We start from the raw sequence: 22,222 nt of genomic DNA on the forward strand, positions 1-22,222 counted from the left end.
GCAACTGTTTAATCTTCATTTTAGCTCGCCGTGTCTTGAGGGCTTCTTTCAAGCCCTGAACAAATAATTCGTGCTGACTAAGCTCTTGTTCATGCTGACTAAGCTCTTGTTTGTGCTGACTAAGCTCTTGTTTGTGTTGGCTAAGCTCTTGTCCCATTATTACCCTTATTACTTGTCCCATTATTACCCTTATTACTTATAAGTAAGAGATCTTTGTTACTCACCGGGACGATTCTCTGCCATCCTCTGTGGCCTTTCTCGGGACGATTCTCTACCGTCCTCCACTGCAGCCTTTCTCGGGACGATTCTCTGCCATCATATCTCGGGAAGATTCCCTGCCGTCCCCTCCTCGGACGATTCTCTGCCGTCCTATCTCGGGACGATTCTCTGCTGTCCCCTCCTCGGACGATTCTCTGCCGTCCCCTCCTTGGGTGCTCTTTACTGGATCCTTCGTACTCAGGTCCCTTGTTCAGGTGCCAGGTGTCCCGACCCGGGGGGACTGCTAAACAGGTTTCCTGAGTGAAGGAGTGAGAGCCGGGACAAACGGCGTAGTGTTACAGCACGGAGACGACACCGTGTCTTCAGTGTCGTCTGTTTATTGTGGGCAGCACGGTACAGCACGGAGACGATGCAGTGTTACAACTCTTAAGGGTCACGTCGTCTATTGTGAGCAGCACGGAGACGACGCAGTGTCACAGCTCTCCAGGCTTGTCCGGAGACGATGTAGTGTTAACAACTCTTTAGGGTCGTCTGGAGACTGTGCGGTGTTTCAGCTCTTCAGGCTCTCCTGGTCGTCGTCGTCTTGCTGGTGGTCTGTGTCGTCTTCCTGGTTGTCCTCGTCTGGCTACTGTGGGCCAGGCATTGTGGTTATATACACTCTGGTGGGTTGTAAATGGTGGGCCCTGATTGGTTGTAAACGGTGGGCCGTGATTGGTTGTAAATGGTGGGCCGTGATTGGTTGCTTTTGGACCAATCATGAGGTGCCGCATATGCAAATGTGAGGGATTCTAGTGGCCAATCAGAGCAAGGTTTTGAAGGTCCAGTTTTTTGAAGGGAACCAATCATGGCAATTCTTTGCTCCCTGAGAAACCTCGGCAGACTCGCTGGTGGGCAGCCTCCCACACAGTAGGTCAGGTGAGGCCCACGGATTTGCATTTGTAACAAACTCATAGTTTTACCAGTGTTACTAGTCTGAGGACCATTCTTGGAGAACCCCTGTACTAATTTGACTGTTTTGTGAGTTTATTTGCTAAAAGTGAGACTTGCTAAAAAAATTTTTTGTGTAAAAACTTAACTTACTCTGCATGCCGACCATCTGAAATTAGTTTTGTAGGTAGAATGAGTAAATACATACTAGAGGTTAAAAACACTATTATTTCATCTTCATTCATACATCAATAATATGAGCTTAATTTCAGTATACCCAATTAATGAAGGGTTGATGTCACTGTTTTTGCTTAGAGAGAACTGAGGGTTTTATTTTTGCTTGTTTGTTTTTAAGTTTGCTATAGGGCATATGTGTTTACCATAGGTGTAGGAGGTTAGCCATAGCACAGTCCCTTCTCCTCAATTCTCTTTTTGTGATTTTTGGGCAGTCATGCATGTGTTCCCAGAGTGTTTTCAAGATGCAGGGTCTGGGTCAGAAACCACTTTGGCCTTGGCCATGTGAAATTCACCTGCCTTACCCTCCGTGCCACCTGCTGACCCAAAGAGAATTTTTAAAATTACTGTTTAAAATATGAAAGCACTTTAGATAATAGGTTACTGAGAGATTTTCTAAAATTATGTCTTGACTGTGAAACACATAAGTAGCAAATATGCATTCTGTTAATCTCAAGAATACATGGTTATGGTTGGTTGGTTTTTTTTTTTTTTTTATCAACTGTGCCATTCAGGAAGAGGCTTATGGAAAACAATTGTCTAAAGGAAGAGGGGCATCAGGCTAGTCAGCCAGGTCGGGTCAAACCATCTGGTCAGCAGGGCTGAGGGGATGACACACGTTAGTGAAGTCTCTGTGGTTCTGTTAGTACAGGTGCTCCAGTCCCCGACTTATGGTTCAGCTTAGGATTTTCTGATCTTACCATGGTATGAAAGTGATAGGGAGGGACCAGCAGATAGCATAATGACTATGTCACTGGACTCCCATGTAGTCGACTGTGGGTCAGGTCCTGGACCTGGTGGCTTAAACTCACACCGGGTGGGTGTGCGTGCGTGCCCAAGATCCCGAGAGGAGAATGGAGGAGAAGGGATTGCAGCGTGGCCATCCTCCCTGGGGGGTGATTTCTCGCTTTCTGTCTCTCTGTCTCTCTCTGTCTGTCTGGCAAGCGCATGCGCCCTATAGCTAAAACCTCTCCAAAAAGAAAAAGGAAAAACAAAAAAAGTGATAGTCATTCAGTAGAAATAGTTCCAAATTTTAATTTTGATCTTTTCCTGGGCCAGTGAGATGCAGTACTCTTTTAATTGCTAGGTAGCCCCAGTGAACCTTTTTTTTTTTTTTTTTCACTTTCAATATAGTATTCAATGAGTTTTGTGTTAGATAATTTTGCCTAATGTGTTGGCCAACTAAGTTTTCTGGGCACATTTAAGATTGGCTATGCTAAGCTATGATGTTTGGTAGATTAGGTGAATTTTTCAATTTAAATATTTATTTTAGACAAGGTTTTGCTATGTCATAATCTTCCTGCCTCAGTCTCCTGAGTATCTGGGACTACAGATTACCATGCCTGGCTTTAGACTACATATTACCATGCCTGGTTTAGAGTGGCACTGCCATGTGGCCTTAGCCTGTCGAAGAGCAGTATCAGTGTGAGGCCAAGGTTAGGTGTATTAAGTGTATTTCGAGTTAAGACATTTTCAATTTATGATGAGTTTATAAGGACAAAACCCCATTTTAAGTTGAGGAACAGCTGTAGTTGGAAGGGCCTTCATAAGCAAATTGCCTGTGCTCTGAACATCGTGACCTTAGCAGCATCATGGATGTCATTTAGATGATAAAACTAGGAATAGCCAGCAGTTAGCCAGCCCCTTACTCTGGACAATTGCTCTGTGTGTTTTTACATTGTTAAGTGATGAACCCTTACAAGGCACGTTAAGAGGTAGATAGTAACATCATCTCTATTTTATAGACAATGAAAATGAGGCTAAGAGTAACTCAGTAATTTAGGTTATTCCACTGATAAGTGGAAAAGCTAGGATTTAAATCTAGATTAGTTGAATTCAGTCTGACCTCTTAATGTACTATTTTGCCTCATATTTGAGAATAATCTCTAAATCAAAGGTTTTCATTTTTTTTTCCTATCATCCTGATTAAAATGAGGTATCTCATTGACTTTCTGTATACTCCTGAAGTTATAACACAAAAATTCCATAATGTCCTTTTATTTTTATAACCTATCTGTCTAGGTCTAACAAAATAATGTTCCTTGTGGGGACCTAGAGAGGAAGAAGTTGAAGTAGTCATTGCAGAGAAAGTAACACTTCCCAGTGTGTGATCTAGGGTAAGTTTCCAAATGTACTGAACTTAAGTTTTTAGTATCTAGCAAAGGATGGACAATTAAATGATGGCTTTTCTGATCACTGATAAAGATAAGCACAGTGCTCAATATTCAGGTGAGTGGACAACTTATGTGTAATTTGTAGGCATTTTAAGGGTCAATTCGGCTGTAAGGTTTTTATCTTATTTGCTGGCATTACAATCCTTGGTTAGATGCAACCCATACTGTAAGCCTCTGAATGACCAAGGCCGTTTCATGGTTAGGCTCAGGAGGATATACACCTAACTATGGAAACAAGTCTAGCAAATTCTCATAGCAAACAAGTATGTGTTCGCCAGTAAAAGCTATGGTTGGAGCAAAGTGGCAGTGGAGAGCAACGGGGTTCCAAAAGGAACTATCACCTGACCATCTAGCAGGCATTTTGTTTTCACTTGCAAAGTAACAACCCAAAATAACTTTTGATAACTGACTTAAAAATTCATGTTAATATTTGGTTCTGACAACAACCAGAAATGTTTCCTAAGCATCACATTTTGATGTTTTGTACTTGCTATTCAGAATAATTCCTTGGAACATTTTTACATTATAAAATATTTTTGTAAAAAATAATCTGAATTCACTTACAATCAAGAAGAAAAATAACAGGGGACCAGCAGTTGGTGTAATGGCTATGTTGCTGGACTCCCATGTAGTCGACCGTGGTTCGAGTCCCGGACCTGGTGGCGTAAGCTCATGTTGGGCGCGTGTGTGTGCGTGCCCAAGATCCCAAGGGGAGAATGGAGGAGAAGGGATTGCGGCATGGCCATCCTCCCTGGGGGGTGATTTCCCACTTTCTGTCTCTTGGTCTCTCTGTCTTTCTGCTGGCAAGCGCACGTGCCCTATAGCAAAAATCTCTCCAAAAAAAAATATGAGTAGGACTATATTAAAATATAGAGGTAGACTGTAGATGCTTTAACTATAGAACCTAAAATCGAAGGAAGAGAAATACTAGAGAAACTAAAAAAGTGCAAAGAAACAAGTAATGAATTATTTAACTTTTATTTGATTACTTCCATTTACAGTTCTGGCACTGACACTTGTTTTTTAAAAAAAGATTTAAATTTTATGTAAAGATTAAACTTCAATAAAATAACTTAAAAAACATTTACATGTATATCACTAAATTTCATAAAATATACAATACTTCTGATACAGCATATGCTAGGGTCACTTTGAAGGAAATGGCACATATTCATAATTTTTAAGAGCTATCCAGGAATATGTCACATGTGGGAATAAATACTGAGTTTTCCAAGACATGAAGTATTAGAACACTATATAACATGCACTCAGAAATTAAAATTTATAATTTTAAATACATGTATTTTAAAAACATAAAATTATATTTTGATATAATCTAGATGTACATTAGAGCTTCTAAACAGAAATTTGAACATTTATTACAAATAAACAGTATCATAACATCAAGTGATATAGTCCAAAAGCTGCTAGGAAATAGTCTGGACAAGTAGGAGATAAATTTCTACTTTGGCTAGCGTTAAGTCTCATCTTTCTTATCCTTTAAATGAGGTGAAGTACTTTTAAATTTGCTAAAATTTTAAAACTTCGTAATATATTGGTTTTTAAATTTAAGTACTGGTTAGCTGCATGGTTTATTTCTTTTTCTCATTATTTTGATATGATAGAATCAAAGTGACATGAACTTAACCATCTTAAAAAAAAAGTCTGAATATTTCTACTAAATGAAAGTATTGATAATTCCATAGGTCAGATTACCCAAGTATAATAGACTATGTTTTACACATACAAAGATTTATAGGGATTATAGTTTTATACTCAAGCAAATTATGAGGATAAAGTACTTTCATTTACTTCTGAACATCAACACTCTCATATAAACACTTGATTATTGGGCACACAAAAATTTCCTCTAAAGAGACAATATACAGAAAATAGTTGGTAACAGTTTGGCATTTTAAAATGATTGCTATTTCTAGAAAATAGCAGCAGTATTGCTCACGTAGAAGAACTGAATGTACTGACAATTCATACACTGCTATAATCTGAACCACTCCATCAAATTAGTTTTCGTATACATAAGGCTGTGAAGATGGATAGGAAATGACAGAAAACAGGATGTAAAAATTAATCCAGAGAACAATTCTGAGTCTTTTCGTAGGCAGCAACTACATATGAGCTGTAAAGTTTACACATAATTTAATATATTTTGGTGTAAAACACATACTATGATTACTCTTGGCCTCGTATGTCATATTATTCTTCTATTCCTAGTTAGTAAAAGTTCTGATTTTAGCAATTGAAAACTTGTCACAGTAAAAGTCAGCTCTTAGGAACTTAGATATTTGATATCTTGTAAAAAAAAATTTAACAAAACACCTCAAAATTTTATAGTTCTTAATTATTATGCCAATGAAATAAAGTCAAAACAATCCTCCACCTCTCCATTGTATAACAGAAGTTATAACTGTCATTAAACTGTGACTTTAAGTAACATGTGGATAGTGTTTTCTAAAATATTTTTTACTCCCCTCAGCCTACCCAAGATACATGGATCACTGTCATACTTTTTAATTTTACTCTAACAGCAAAAGGGTAAGTTTTCAACTATTAATGTTCCTGACTATTCTTCCCCTGTGTAACAGGTAATGAAATCTCAGTAAAACAAATTTATAAATTTCTTGTTTAAACTGAGTTCCTATGTGATAATGAATAACTCAAAAAAAAAAAAACTTAAGCTCCTATATATTATAATTGGGTTCAGAGGTAAAATTAAATGAGAAAAAAGCACTGAGTAGCATTATTCTCACAGCAATTTTTCTACCAGGGAACCAACTACTGCATATGCCTGGGAACAAAATTTTAAATGGAAACATTATCTTTTATTTTTAAAAATCATGTTTTGGGTCATGACTCACTGTTAGGTGCAACAATTAAAATTTTTAGGAATGTTTACATTAAAGAAAAAATATTAACATCAAATCTGTTTGCTATCACATTCAACTCTGTTTATATACAGACAAAATGATATATTCTCTTAAATCTAGTGCAGATCAGCCACCCAGCAAAGCCTCAGTAGGAATTATGACTTTTTTCACTATACTTTTCTGAAACATAAGGTACCTCTATTGAGTTTGCAGCATGTTTAGAAAGAAACCTGTAATTTCAGTTCAAAGCATGATTAATCTGTGTCTATTTTAATATAGTGTGTTAAATCACACCATATATAAATCTTCCTACAAATATATATTTGATGATATTTCAAATGGAATGTTTTCAAGTTAATAGTGGTAGCCAAAGACACTGAGAACTTAAAAGGTGCATAATATTAAAAAACCTGCAAAATTCAAATATTTAATTTTTAATATACTATAAATACTCATGAAATCTAAAAATAATACCCTAATTGTATAAGGTTCCTTTTCAGGTAGTTTTTAAAAAGTTATAAATAATTCTTATACTGTTTCTCTCTGTCTTATACTTCCAAGATATGGAATATTAACTTTATTACTATATAAATAACAAATAGTCCATTACAGAAGGGGCTGAGGGGAATAGGGGAGGAGAACTGTGGCTAATTTTCCCTGTTATGTGCATTTGTTGATATCAAGTGGAGAACACTTTCTCATGTCAGGGAGAACAGGCCATGTTCTGCTTTTGGAAATAATAAGAGTCTATTTGTTCTCTTAATAAAGTTACTGTATATCAGCCCAGCTGAGTATATAAGTATATAGTTAAGGCTATGTATTCAATAAAGAGAAGAATTGAGGCAATTATTTGGATAAATCAGAAAAATAAAGTTTTAGAGAGCACTTTATTAGTCTCTTTTTCTCCCCATCATATTCTGATTGTACCACACACTAGCTCATCTTCTACTTTATGTGTATAAAATATTATCCAGAGAAAATAATTACCCTATTGATATTTCATATCCCATAAGAAATGTTTTATTCACAGCTCGTTATCTGGGGAAAATCAATATTAATATCCCCTTAGAATTCAATGGTCAGAGCACCTAATACAAGGGAATGAACTCTCTAAAATTACTTTGTGTGAAATGACCGAAGGAAAAAAAATTTTGGCTGAAGGATTTTTTTAGGGCACTAAAGTGACTTTTTAAGTACATATTGTACCTCTGATAATTTAAGAGAATTAACTTCCTTGCCTGCACTCTCTGCTTTAGGAAAAAGCCAGACTTTAAAAGGACAAAATACTTTGGAAATTGGCAGAAAGACATTGAACTTATAGGCAGCAACATTTTCATTCCAAATACATAGTACCTTAGTAGATACTTACAGCCATTTTAAAATGCATCAAATTGATGTATTCCTTACTGGCCACAGAAGATTCATTCATATTTTTCCCAGAACTAGCAGATAACTTTGTACATATTATATAGTTCTTAATAGAGGAGCAAAAATTAAAAACCAATCAGGACTTAGGAAAGATACTGTAGAAATGTAGTATGTTAATACTTCTTATAGGCATGTGCTATATATTAGAACTATTTAATCTGTTTCAATTGAGAAAAAATCTAAGGCAAGCATGAGAAAAAGAATGATTATTATTATTTTTTAAACTGTTAGAGAAAATAAAAGGTGTGCAAAATAACTAGTTTATGTTCTTAGAGTTAAAAAAAAAAAAAGACAACTGGGTGTGTAATAAAATGTGACAGTTCCCTTAGGAAGAGTTAGTAAAAAGTTAAGTAATTTTAATTAAATAATAGGATTATTTCTGCCAGTGATTTCTTTTCCCGCTTTTTTGTTTCATAAATTGTTTTATTAAAAGAAAGAAAGAAATGACCTGTCAGCAGCTCTACCACACAAATGAAGGCACAAAACAGTAGGACTCCAGAGCCAATAGGTGAAGGTACGGTGAGTTTGACATGAACAAAAGCAGATCCTGAAATTCAGTTTAAGATCTGGCACTGTTTTGTATTTATAATGGCATACCAATTAGGGCTCCATAAAAATCTTTACTTTCTGACAATCAAATATACCTACCAAAATTTGCTAGCTTATCTTTGCAAATGTATACTTACTTCTGATGCAAAAAAAAGTATGAAAATAACCCCTAAAAGATCTGCTTTTGATAATGTTCCATAAATACTATGCAGTGTCAGTGTCTGAACTCTGAATTGAGAGAGAACCCAAAATGTGGAATCCAAAGTAGATAAAGATAGGTATGGCCTTGTAGGAGGCACTTTAAAATCCACTGATGAAAGCTTAAAATGGAATTTACTTTCTAACAGCTGATCACAGAAAAGCCACTACTCCTTTGGAAAATTTGGGACCAATACGCCATGTATTGACTTAACACTGTTAATCCATCTCCCAGAAACCTTTATAAATATATCATACATGTATAATTTGGCTATATTAGCACTGACTCTATTGCCACTAATAATTATATATGGTCTTAGGAGAAAAGGATACCACTGAAGTCACTGGGTACAATATCATTTTAGACTATCTCAGGAAGGAATCACAGACATTTGCTCAAGAATTATTAAAATCTCTGTAAATATATATTTTTTTACATTTCTGCTTTGAAAGAAAATGTCATCATGGTTGTATCTTTCTCTTAATCAAGTAGTCATTCAAAACTAGACTGTGGAAGGAACCAGATTAGAAGCAGGGCAGTGAGGTCACCAATCTTGCTTTTCTCCCCCAAGTTTGTTTAAACAACCAAATATATCAGCAGATGGAAATTACTCCACATCAGAAGCATCATTGTCAGAAAGATGATAGTTACTTCCCTTTACCCGAATATATTCAATATATCTTCCTTCATCAGAATCTGAAGTGCCACATGTACATAGCCTGTTGTCAAAGAGTGATTCAATTTCCTCTAACTTTTTCCCTTTGGTCTCAGGAAGACAGCCATAGATGAAAAGGAGTCCTACAGCAGCAAATCCAGCATAGAGGAAAAAAGCTCCTGCAATGAAAAACAGTATGTATGTATATGAACATATGTAAGTGTGGGTGGAAAGAGTACTTGATTTTGACATTTTTTTTTCCTGGTCAGTGGTGCATACCCATGGTATAAAATACAACCAAAAAATTACTGCCAACTTACTCTAATTGTTCTAACCCTGTGACTATAATGCAGTTTATTTTTCCAAACTTGAGAAGCAAGTTGTGCTTTAAAGACTCACTTCCCTGGCAAGAGGGAATTATTGTCACCTATGTGCTTTCACAGCACTTTGTTGAGACCCCTATCATAATGACCAAGAAGGATAATTATTATGTACATGACCATCTTGTCTCTGCTAGACTAGAGACACTTTGAGGTCAGAGAAATGTATTATCTTGTATTTCCAGAACCAAGTACAGTGATGTCATTGCAGATTCAATGCCTCAGATGAGTACACGGCAACTCCATCATTCTCATGCCCCAAAGTCTAGGAGTTTATACTCATCTTTTCTCTAACTCTTCCACCCAACATCCAGTAGGCTTGGAAATCCTTTACTAAAATGTAAGCTCTAGGAGGTCAGGGAATTTTGTTTTCTTGTAAGATTATGTATACCACTGTTGTTCAGTCACAAAGATGTGGTTGTGTTTTCTGAATGTCAACCCAGCAAGCAAGGATGGATGAGATATGTGAATGTGACTTGTATTTCCAACATAGTTGTTACTTTATAATCTAATTCCTAATTTAGTGTAAGATATTTTACTTTTGATGGTAGAAAACAATCAAAGGAATCTCTGTTTAATTTTAGACCTTTAGGCCAAATCATCTTCTAGATAGGAGTGGGAGGAAGGAAGATGTAAAACTGACATGACAAATGAAAGTGGAAGATCTGGGTTTAAGTGTTGACCATGTGACTTTTAGATAGTTATTTAATCTCCTCTTTGGACCTGGTTTCTCAGCTCTTGTAAATGTGATTCCATAAATCTTAAAATGAAAATCATGAGCAAGTATAGAAAAGATGCTTAAGAGAGAGAGAGAGACCTGCTCTTCTGTTTCAGTGGCTAAGTGGCCTCCCTGAGGGTGCAGTCTATAGCTTCTCTTGATTCCCAGTCCCTGCACAGTGCCTGACACACTGGCAGGTCTAGAGAATGAATGTGCTCTTGCTGACTGCCAGATGGAATCCATTGGGAAGCAGATCTGAAATAAAGGGGTAAACTAGACAACATAAGGACTTAGTTCAAAGTCAAGCTTTAAGCTGAGTAAGCACAGAAGTTAAAAAACAGAATCACATTTCTCGATTTTGCTGTATCATCACAGGAAGGATAAAATATAGTAAGATAACTTTAACAAGTAACTATTTCCAGAATACCTACAGAAACATGTCTGGAGAAGGCTCAAGGAAAACTAAAGAAAAATGCTGCTGAGTAGGTCACTCAAAAGAACCTGCTCTATATATTGAGGAACTGTGAGAAAGGAGAAGAGCAACAGAGGTAAGTTACACGATATAAGAAAAAACATTGAAGAGTTAACTAAATCAAGACATAATTTGTTAGATTAAATAATCAGAGCCACTCAACTACAAATCAGATTTTTAAAAATAAATATGCAACTCTTGGGGGCCAGCAGGTTATATAGCAGTTATGTTGCTAGACTCCCACATGGCCAACTGCAGTTTGGGTTCCAGACCCTATGGCTTCAAAATTATGTCGGGCACATGTGTGTACATGCCCAAGATCCTGGGAGAAGTGATTACAACATGGCCATCCACACTGGGGGGGATGATTTTCCACTTTCTGTCTCTAGCAAGTGTATGTGCTCTATAGCAAAAATCTCTTTTAAAAAATTATTTCTCAAGAATAATACAAGCATTCCTCACTGAACAACTAAATTCCATTCCCACAACTGGTTGATAAGTAAGAGGCTTCAAGGTGGATGTCTGGTGTTGTGTGGTGCCATAGGATATGTATTGGTAATTCTAGCTATTTAAAAAGCAAACATTAGCTAAGACCAGACAGTGACAAGATATAACGCAATAATATACATTTATAAATGAAATATATACTCTTGCTTGACTAAGAATGCTTCACGCAGTGAATATAACCTTAGTGTAGTATCTTTCCTTTCTCAAAAACCGAGAAAGGAAATTCTCCATCCTAGAGAAGTAGTCCTAAGGCTCAGTGGTGGTTAAGCAGACAGACAGGTGAGGAGTGGCTGTACTAGCTCAATCACCCAGGTCATTTGGCATGTACTGCTGAGTGACACAGTAAGAGGAAGACTAGGGCTCTGGCAGAACAGTAGTCTGAAAGTCATATGACCCAGTCTGAGTCCTTATACAGAGTGTTTTTAAATCATCTTGAGCTCAGTTTGAAATAGGGAAAATAATGCCTGGTTTGCCAAAGAAAATAATAGAAATTATGTTACAAGCACATTAGAATTTTGGATAGTAGTTGCTCAAAAGTGTGATAGGCAACATTACTATAATAAATTCCACTAAATGGCTAGAGAAGAAGAGTCACTACTGCAGACAGAACAAGATGACTCTGGCTAATTGGGAGTGTGCTTATGAGAAGAGTGATACTGACAAGCTTCTCTAGGACAATGTGGGAATTTTGACAAATTGTGAAAGGTGGTAAAGTGCTAACCTCACAATTTTGCTTATCTGTATTCAGATCAGAGGAACAAAAATGAAATCTTTTTAGTGGGGAAAAACAAGGGATGGTAATCATGATGATACAAGAGAATAAATACAGATGGTAAAAAAAAAAATTAAAACCATCATTTTCCAGTTTGGGAACAAAATTGTGGCTGTGATCAGTTCCTATAGTAGATGAATGAGGAAGTTTCTTAAAAGTGATACGGATTCTCATTCGTATCCCAGATTCCCAAAGGTGACAACTGGCAAAAACTTCCTGCTAAGTGTAGATTCTACTGGCAAGACCTCTGGGTAAGGCACAGAGGAGAGTAGGCAGGCCTGGAGACTATGATCTGCTCTGTGCCATGGTCAAATCAGTGTAACTCACTTTTTCAATTATTTGCCCTTGGAATGAAAATGAAAGTTGGGACCAGCAGATGGTGTAATGTTTATGTTGTTGGACTCCAACGTGATTGACCGCAGTCCTGGAGCTGGTGGCTTAAAACTCATAACAGGCATATGTGTGTGGCCAACATCCTAGGAGAATGGAGAAGGGATTGCAGTGTGACCATCCTCCCGGGGGTGATTTCTCACTTTCTCTCTCTCCGGTGAGTGCACACACCCTATAACAAAAATCTCTGAAAAAGAAAACTTTGAGAAAAAAGTCTGTAATGAGTCTTTAAGATAGTGTTTATTTCTTCAATTTATATTACTACGTTTGATTGAATTTCAATACCTCAATAGGAATTTTGATATAAGCTCCCCAAGGAGCTACTAGCCACATAATCTACATAAAAAAAGGTATGTTGGTGATATTTTAACAACATTTAATAATAATCATTAATAGGGTATGATTTAGGGAAGAAACAAAAGACATGGATATTTCCAGAAAAAAAAAATACAATTAGGATGGATATGAGGGGAATCTTCAAAAGGTTAATGGAAAAATGAACCTTTTTTGGGGGGCACCAAATTAATTCTATTTACTATAAACTTTTTGATGTATCCTTGCATTTGTTAGATCAGGAATATAAACACATATAGCTTACATAAATTATGTAGTCTAAAACATATAGATTGAAACATCATACAAAAAAGGAAAAAAAAAAAAACCTGAATTGCAGTGTTTTCCACTATTAGGGAGTAGGGGAGTAGGAGACCAAAGGGACTGGGGCACTGATCCAAGAGAAGCTTAATGTAGACCAGAAAGCTGCTAAGTGGGCATTTTTTTTTAAGAAGCTAATTATGCCCCATTCAATTTTCATTTCTGTTGCCTCATGCTTTTCTGGCAGTACAAATTCAAGATAGAGCTTTGATATCAAGAGTACCATGTAAATTTTTAATATCTGGTCTATGACTTTCTATAAAAAAATGCTTTCTCAGGATGTTAGTGTATGTGTAGGTCTTCAAATATTTGAGCATTCTCAAGAATCAGCAATACGAGTAAATATTTAGTGCACTCATATTTATCATGCCATGAAGATAATATACTAAATATGTATCCATTTAAAAATGTTAGTGCATTTCCTGTCCAAGAAAATATTTAAATGTTTTTATTGGTGATCAGAAGAATTTTATAAAGATAGTAAACATTAGATACATGGTAAATGCCAATGTGGCATAGTCAGAAGAGAGGGAAAATAGATTTTTATACTGTTTCCTCATGTTCATCATCAGGCAAAAAAGATGCCCTGGAAGGTACCAGAAACAGGGTGGTAAAAAAGATTTTGTCCTGCTCTTCTTGGATTTATGGTCCAGTAGTGGGAACTAGAGGGTGGACAAGTAAGTGTTTTCTTACAAAACGAGGGGTCATAATTGCCTAGAGCATGCAGTGAAGTGAGGCAGGGGAGGGGATCAGAAGATCTTCTAGGACTATGGTCTAAGCAGTAGGCATTCCATATACAGTGCAGAGACTTACAGAACTTAGAATCCAAACTTTACATTTCATCATTTAGCATCCTAGCACAATCTATAAAGTCCTGTAGCCAAAGCAGAAATCGTCCTTCTAAAAGGAATAAAGTTATGGGAACCAGCAGTTAGCGTAATGGCTATGTCACTGGACTTCCACGTGGTCGACTGTGGTTTGCGTCCCGGAGCCGGTGGCTTAAAACACACTGGGCGCGTGTGCATGTGTGCCCAAGATCCTGAGAGGAGAAGGGATTGCGGCATGACCATCCCCTCTGGGGGGTGATTTCTCGCTTTCTGTCTCTATGTCTCTGTCTGTCTGGTGAGCACATGCGCCCTATAGCGAAAACCTCTCCAAAAAAAAACATAATAATAATTTCGCTTTAGTAAAAATGGATTTGAAGTAGCTTCAAGTGTTTTCCTGACTCAGCCACTTCCCAATATTGTTTTCTTTGAATTAAGCTCTTCACACATTTTTTCCTTGGTCTCTTTTGTCATATTTACAGTTTTGGAAATGGTAAGTGCTGGTCTCAGAGGGCACTGAAATGCACACACCTTGGCCTGAACAGCACAGAGGATACAGTGGGAGGCTTGACTCACAGCATGTCACATCTTTAAGGCTTAGGGTAGGTGACTTTCATCCCTGCACTGACTCTGCTCTTGGGCTAGCCTGTCAAGACAGACTTGTAGACTCCCTGCCTCTATATTTCTACCAATTTTGTTGTTGATGTTTCTTTGTTAAATTAAAAGCCTGGCTGTGACGACATCCAGCTGGGAGATGTCTGGGTTCAGATGGAGAGTGGGTGACAGTGCACTGAGTGACAAAAACAATACTGCTTAGGAAAGTATAATCCTTACCTTTCTACCTTCTTAGCCTTTGGGGAACAAAAGCCATATGGAGACATTTATAATAATAAAAATATAACCTTTCAGTCACAAATGAGAGTAGAAAAAATGCAAACAAAATTATTCTCTTACCATAGTATGTAAGATACTCTGCTGTATGTAGAAATGTCAATGAGACCAGAACATTGAAAATCCAGTTTATTCCAGATGAACATGCATTTCCTGTACTTCTTGCCCAAAGGGGATATATTTCAGAATTCACAGTCCAAGGCATTGGTCCCATTCCTGAGAGAGAAAAAATAACTTCAGTAAAATAACATGTAAGGAATTTGAAAAATAATAGCTCATCTATAAAGAGACAATTTAATAAACAATAAGAACAAAGCTTTGGTTTACCAGGTGCAAAGAAAACAAGATATAAAATAAGGCCCAGGAGTGCAGTCCAGGAATATGGAGTAGGGCAGAAATTGTAAGCCCAAAATACTTCTTCTGTTTTGAACTTGGTTTCATTTTCACACCTGAAAAACAATGCAATGTAAGTATTACTGTTTTACAGTATAGTTGCAGAAATTCAATGTGATCATCTTGGATGTATTTGGAAATTCCTAAACATCTTAAGAGAAACAATTCCAAATGTTTTTCTTAAAAAATAGAATTAAATATCCAGTATTAAATTAGTAAGCTCACACAGAACTTTCTAGGGCTAAGTATAATTTAAGAGCATTATAAAATATCCACTGTGTTTTGTGTTCATTTCATAGGTTAAACTCGACTTCTAAATCGCCCTTGGAAGCTGCAGTAACATTCAAGACCACTGAGAGTCAGTGTGTCCTGGTGGAAAGACTTAGGAATTTGCAGTCACGAGATTCAAATTTCAAACCACATTTTTTTCACATGTAAAATGGGGACAATACCTTAGAGGCTATTTTAAGGATTAGAGGGGTTATTTGTAACAGTAATACAAATGAGGGTAGCAAAAAGGACAGTGAACAAGATTATATCTTATTCCAGATGACCCTCCCAGATATCAGCTCTTTCTTAGGTTCTTTTTACCTAAATTGTTGCATTCTGAAGTCATCACTGATTTCCTAATTCCCAAATTGAGTTACCTTGTCTTAAACTTGTTGCCCTTTGATTACTGTGTAGTGGTTGATAAGACTGATGATCTATCTTTCTTCTCTTCCCTCTTATATCTATATCTGACCTGTATGTCTTTTTTAAAAAAGATTTATTTTAATTTGACTGGACAGGGACAGAGTGAGAGAGAAAGTGAGAAGGCAAGCTGACAAGTCCAGGACTGCAACTACAGTTAGTCATGTGGGAGTCCAGCACCCTTAACCACCACGCCACCTGTTGGCCGCTCTTTGTTTTTAAATACTTCACCTTTTTAACTTCCAAACACAGGTGTACAAAAGGTGCTATTTGGGGCTGATAATCACTTTCAAAATAATCTTCATATGGGTGCTTCTTGATAGATTTTTCTAGCCTTGACCTTTTTCTCAAGCCCAGATGATGGAATGTAGGCATCCATTGAACACCTACGTTTAGACAGCCTACAATGAACTCTAACATAATATGGCTCACAATGGAATGCACTGTCTTTAAGAAACTGGAGTGGGGTTGTTCTGACCCTACTTACTAGCTGTGATTATTCATTCAGAAGTTTATATGAGTACTTTTTATGTGTTAAGGCATTAGGGATAACAGCTATGAACAAATAACCATTTCTTCAGGTGGAGAACCTTCAATTTAGTGGGCACTGGTGCAGTCTTGTTTCTTGATGTGACTGTATCACAACTATCACAGGCTGCTGGGAGTAGCAAGTATGTCCATCCACAATAGTAAGCTGTATCTGCATCCTGAGTGCTTATCATACTGCTGGGCCTGTGCTGTATGTACAGTAAGTATTACTTTCCTAGGGGCATTTCTTTCTTAGCACCACCATTCCCCAAACTGAAATGGTTTATAATCTTGGACCAGTGTTTTCTTACCCATTTTTCTTAGACCCTCTGTATTTTCAGGTACAAGTCAAGCAGTGGGGCCAGGATTATAATCTCTGGCACTGACATTCTAGGTTCAATTCTAGGTTGGGATACCAGATGTGAAGCTAGGACGTGGTGTGACCTGACACCTACCTCAAATATTTTGATGTTTATGTGAGATATAAATGAAGAATCTCACATGGCACAGGCAAGAGAGTATAAGTGTATTCCTAGGCATAATTTATTGACTCTGACTCTTATTTGCAGTAATACCATCCTAATTTAGATTCTGAGTGTTTATCTCACATCTGCATGACAGACTCTAGGGTATCCCAATATCTGTTTCCTGGTGTTTGTACGGTTGTGTAGTCCTCTTCCCTTGAGTGTGGGAGTGACCTGTGACTTGCTTCTCACTCATAGAACAACAGTGCATATGAGATTGGGTACCTACGATTATAATGCTATTTAGCTGCAGTGTCTCCTTCCTTTGCTGATTTTGGAGAGGCAAGTTGCCATGTCACGAAATGTCTCTGTTGGGGGGCCTACAGAAGAAAATGAGGTGGCAAGAAGCTTAAACCCTTGGTATAAAACCACAAGTTACTGCATTCTGCCCTTTTTTTTTAAAAAAAAAAAAAAAAGGCAAATCTTTTCCTGGTCAAGCCTCAGATAAAACCACAGCTCTGGTCCATACTTTGTAGCCTTGGAGACCCTAAGCAGAGGACTCAGCTAAACTGTGCTTAGACTCCTGACCCACAGACACCAATTTCCTGCATTCTCCCGTTTTTTTTTAAAAAAAAAAAAAAAGGCAAATCTTTTCCTGGTCAAGCCTCAGATAAAACCACAGCTCTGGTCCATACTTTGTAGCCTTGGAGACCCTAAGCAGAGGACTCAGCTAAACTGTGCTTAGACTCCTGACCCACAGAAACTGTCTAAAATAAATATGTGTTGCAAGAAAATGAATACAGTCTGATGGTTTTCCTGCTCTTTTTGTCAAAATATTCCATTAAGTTAAGCTCTCTAAAGCACTGTTTTGGCTACCACCATCACTAAAAAAATAAAGAAGTACTTGCAAAATCTGGCTGTAGCATGCCTTATCTTATATTCCTGTATATAATCTTTTACTCATGCCGTGTCCTCTATGTGAAGGCAAACTCTCCCTTCTGATATCCACCTCCACAGTCCACTCAGCCCCTATTGCTACTGCAGATGCTATTCATTCACCTTCTGAAATACTTCTGCTCTCCTCTCAACTCCATTTCACTTCCCTTGAAACTATCATCACACAGTGCTCTGCATTATCCTGGGATCTCATCCCAGGCAGTACACGGGTTGAGAGTGCAGGGTCTGAAGTCATACTGCATGGGTTTGTATCTCGGTTTCCCCACTTAACAGCTCTGGTACTTTGGGAAGATTACTTCTTTGTGCCTTGATTTCCCATAAAATAAGAGTGCTTAATAGGATTGCTAAAAAGATTAATAAAAGAAAAATGCTTGGCTGGAAGAAAGGGATTTGTGTTTGTCTAAAGAACATTTTGTATTTTCTTTTTAAAATTTCAACTTACAGTCCATCATAGTACTCTATATACATGGTTACGGAATTGTGAATGGTACCTTCCCTTTTGTATTTCTGAGTAGAAAACAGTATTATAAATCCCCTCATTCCTCCCTTCCACTTCCCAGCAGTGGGACTGTCTTATGAATATCTTACATAAATAAGAGAGAAAGGAGAAAGAGAAGAAAAATAGTAAGTATTTCTCTTGAGGGGAAGAATGTTTACATGTATCAAATAACTAAAATTCATTGAAAAATTTTCTATTATTTTCATTATCACAGTTCCTGCCACGATCTTATGCTGTGACAATGGTAAATACGCTATTTCCGGATGAACTCTGTGCTTGTCCCAAGGTAGCCCTTTACCATCTGGCTATGCATGTTTACAAAGGCCAACTACTTGTCATCCTTGTGCTGAGTTTAGGAAAGGGATACTGGCAATGACTTGGCAGTTACACACTCAGCCATACGTAGATAGCTAATGACTAAGAACGTGACATCACACCTGACCTTTAGAATATAAACACTACTGAAAAATAAAAGTGTATACTCCCGACATCACTGCAAAATCGTGTGTTTGCCTGGCTTGGTGACGGCTGGTAGAAGAGCATAATGCTCCTGAGAAGGAACAAAAATACTTTGACATCAGAGTGTGGGTTGAGATTATTAAAAGTCATGCTCTCTGATGCAATGTTACACTGCATCCTGGGGCAAAAACAAAACAACTATGACCAGGGAAAACTATGCAGAGGCTACTGCAGTGGACAAAGCAGCAGAATGAGATGCACACAGGTGAAATATCAGTAAATATCTTTTGGAAGTGAGAGAACCAGACTGTAGCAGCAGGATGACTGGGCTAAAGTCAGATACGTAGACCAAATAAATGATCAGTTCCCTGCTCCAGTCATGGCACCCACAGCACTTCTAATAGTGACACATCTAGAACCTGACAGCCCATTTTGTGGTAAAACAGTTCCCCGTGCCCTCTCAACATGGTTTCATAGGTAGAGCTATCTCTGCCTGTATTTTTGTGTTACCTCTCCGTCAGATGTACGCAGAATTTTAAACCAAAGATGTAACCAGAGGAACTAAACAGTGCGAATATGCAACTGCTCTTGCCCCAGTTAACCCTAAATAATACATTCCCTGCTTTCTACGCGGCACATGCTTTTTGTATTGCTTTATTTCCCATGATAAAATTATTTTATCACCTCATGTTTATATATGGGGATAGAAAAAAAGATAAGCTGTATTTAGAGGGCAAAACTATAAAATTTACCTATCCAGACCTAATCATTGATAAATCTATGGAACTTTGTTTCATCCCCAGAAGACTATAAAAGTCTAGTATTTGGGAAATGTGAAGGGAGGAATCACATGACACATCCTTCATTATTTTACTCCAGTAACTGCACATGCATTTCCTTGCCTGTTCATTGCTGAGGAGTGTGAGTGAAGCACATTTCACCTCCATTCTTGACTCAGTATTGTGATTTCTCTGACAAGATCACTAAGCTATCACTTGAAAACAAAATGGATACCCAAAAAGGTCAACTCTGATGTTTTGTTTTGAAGTTTGCTATAGGATGTGTGCGGTCTTCAGAGAGAGAGGAAGAAAGTGAGAAAGCATCTCCCACGGAGATGACCATTCTGCAATCCCTTCTCCTCCACTTTCCTCTTGGGATTTTGGGTATGTATGCACATGCGCCTGTTATGTTTTCAAGCCAAGGGATCTGGAACTCGAACTGAGTGGTTGGCCATGTGGGATCCAGCTGCCCTAATGACTATGCCATCTGCTGGCCCTTTAACCCTTTACCTAAAGGGATTTATGACCGAATTACAGTTATAATTTGAAGGTAGTGATGAAGAGGTGTCTAGAAAAGGATAGAGTATCAAGTGCCAGTCAGGACAGAAAGCTTGCAGGGTTCTCCATCTCTGCCTCTGTTGGGCCTCTGGGTTCAGCTTCAGGGCTGTGAAGAAACCCACGCAGCCAGGGCTCCCCTGCAGACCCCAGTGCTAGTCATGTACGCAAGTGTCTACCTCTTGTTCTGCTCTGTCTCCTTAACTCTTTTTTCCCTCTTAAAAAAAACAAACGAACAAACAAAACACAAAAACTTTCTACCTGTGCCTTTCTCTTGGTATTCCATTTTTACCTCTTTTTCTTGTAGTACTTTTCTTCCTCTATTTCCTTTTTTTTTTTTAACCTTACTCTCCTGTTTTACTGCTCAGTCCTTACCCACTGCCTAGAGATGACTAGGTACAAAATAGCTAAATTCTGATCATTGTGTTTCAGAAAATTCTTTCATAAATCCAACTGCAAAACTCTTTATGTTTTTCCCACACTGGAGAACACAGTAGACAGGGGAAAACAGCACTGAATTATTTAAGAGTAAGGGAAACACACAAGCTCACAGTCACATACTTCTTCAACAACTTAGGCAGAAGTGAATATATTACCAAATGGCTAAAAATTTGAGAAGAGCCTCAAGGATAAGAGAATCAAGTAATACATCTTCAGCAAGGGAACACTTTAACTTATCTCCACATAGGGAAATATTAGAGGATATTATAAAAATGGAAATATTAGAGGATATTATTGAAATATTAGAGGATATTATCGAAATGTCAGAAACAGAATTTAGAATATTTATGGTAGCAAAGTTCTATGAGATGCAAGAGAAAAGAGACATTGAGCTCTAACAGATGAGGAAGTCCTTCCATGATATGAAAGAAGAATTTGACACCATAAAAGAGAATCAAACAGGATTGTTAGATATGAAGGCTATAATACAGGAAATTAAAACCTCCCTCAAACATATTAAAAGCAGGTTAGACCATGCAGAAGATTGAATCTCAGAAGTAGAAGACAAAACTTCTAACCTAGAAAAAAATTACCAAAAATATTCAGAAAACAGCCAAGAAAACTGAGCATAATATATAAGAAATATTAGATACCATGAAATGCCCAAATATCTGAATAATTGATATCCCAGAAGGTAAAGAATCTAATAAGGGCATGGATAATCTATTCCATGAGATCCTGGAAGAAAACTCTGCAAGTCGGGAGAGGCATTCAAACATCCAGATCCAGGAAGTACAAAGAACCCCAAGTAGAAGATGTATAATCTATGAAGACTGACTAAAGTGGACATAGAAAGCCTGAATAGACTATAACAAGCAATGAGATTGAATCAGTAATAAAGAACCTAACAAGTCCAGGTGCCGATGGCATCAGTGCTGAACTTTACAAAACTTTTAAAGAAGGGGTAACTCCCATCCTACTCACTGTTTCTAGAGATCCAAAAGGAAGGAACCCTTCCAAATTCTTTCATGAAGCGTCCATTACTCTCAATCCCCAAACGGATAAGGATGTGACAAAAAAGGAAAGCCACAGACCTATATTTTGAATATACATGCAAAAATTCTGAACAAGATACTTGCTAACCATATTCAACAGCATATAAAAAATTATTCATCACAACCAGGTAGGCTTTATTACCGGGATACAAAGGTGGTTCAACATATGCAAAACCATAAATATAATACACCATATTAACAGAAAGAAAGATAAAAAACCTTATGATCATTTCAATTGATGTGGAAAAAGCATTTCAGCATTTCACAAAATACAACATCTTTCATGATTAAGACTCTCAGTAAAATTGGCATAGAAGGATCATTTCTCAGCATAATAAAAGCCACCTATGAAAAACCTATAGCTAACATTATACTGAATGGGGAAAAGCTGAAAGATTTTCCATTAAAAACTGGCACAAGACAAGGCTGCCCACTTTTTCTGCTTCTATTCAGTATAGTACTGGAAGTCCTAGCCAATGTGATCAAACAAGAGAAAGAAATAAAAGGCATTCCAATAGGGAAAG

General features: G+C 37.4%; 1 protein-coding gene across 1 annotated transcript in view; it reads right to left on the reverse strand.

The window, feature by feature from the left end:
- Nucleotides 1–8,315: 8,315 nt before the first annotated feature.
- SLC2A13 (solute carrier family 2 member 13) overlaps nt 8,316–22,222 on the reverse strand; it is a gene marked incomplete at its 5' end in the record, with an annotated part of 358,416 nt that continues 344,509 nt past the window's right edge. Inside the window, 3 exon segments of the mRNA XM_014584051.2 lie at nt 8,316–9,449; nt 14,942–15,094; nt 15,206–15,327. Of these exon segments, the coding sequence (XP_014439537.1) occupies nt 9,223–9,449; nt 14,942–15,094; nt 15,206–15,327 (502 nt within the window).

This window comes from Tupaia chinensis, unplaced genomic scaffold (genome assembly GCF_000334495.1).
Source record: "Tupaia chinensis unplaced genomic scaffold, TupChi_1.0 Scaffold145519_1, whole genome shotgun sequence".
NCBI lineage: Eukaryota > Metazoa > Chordata > Mammalia > Scandentia > Tupaiidae > Tupaia > Tupaia belangeri.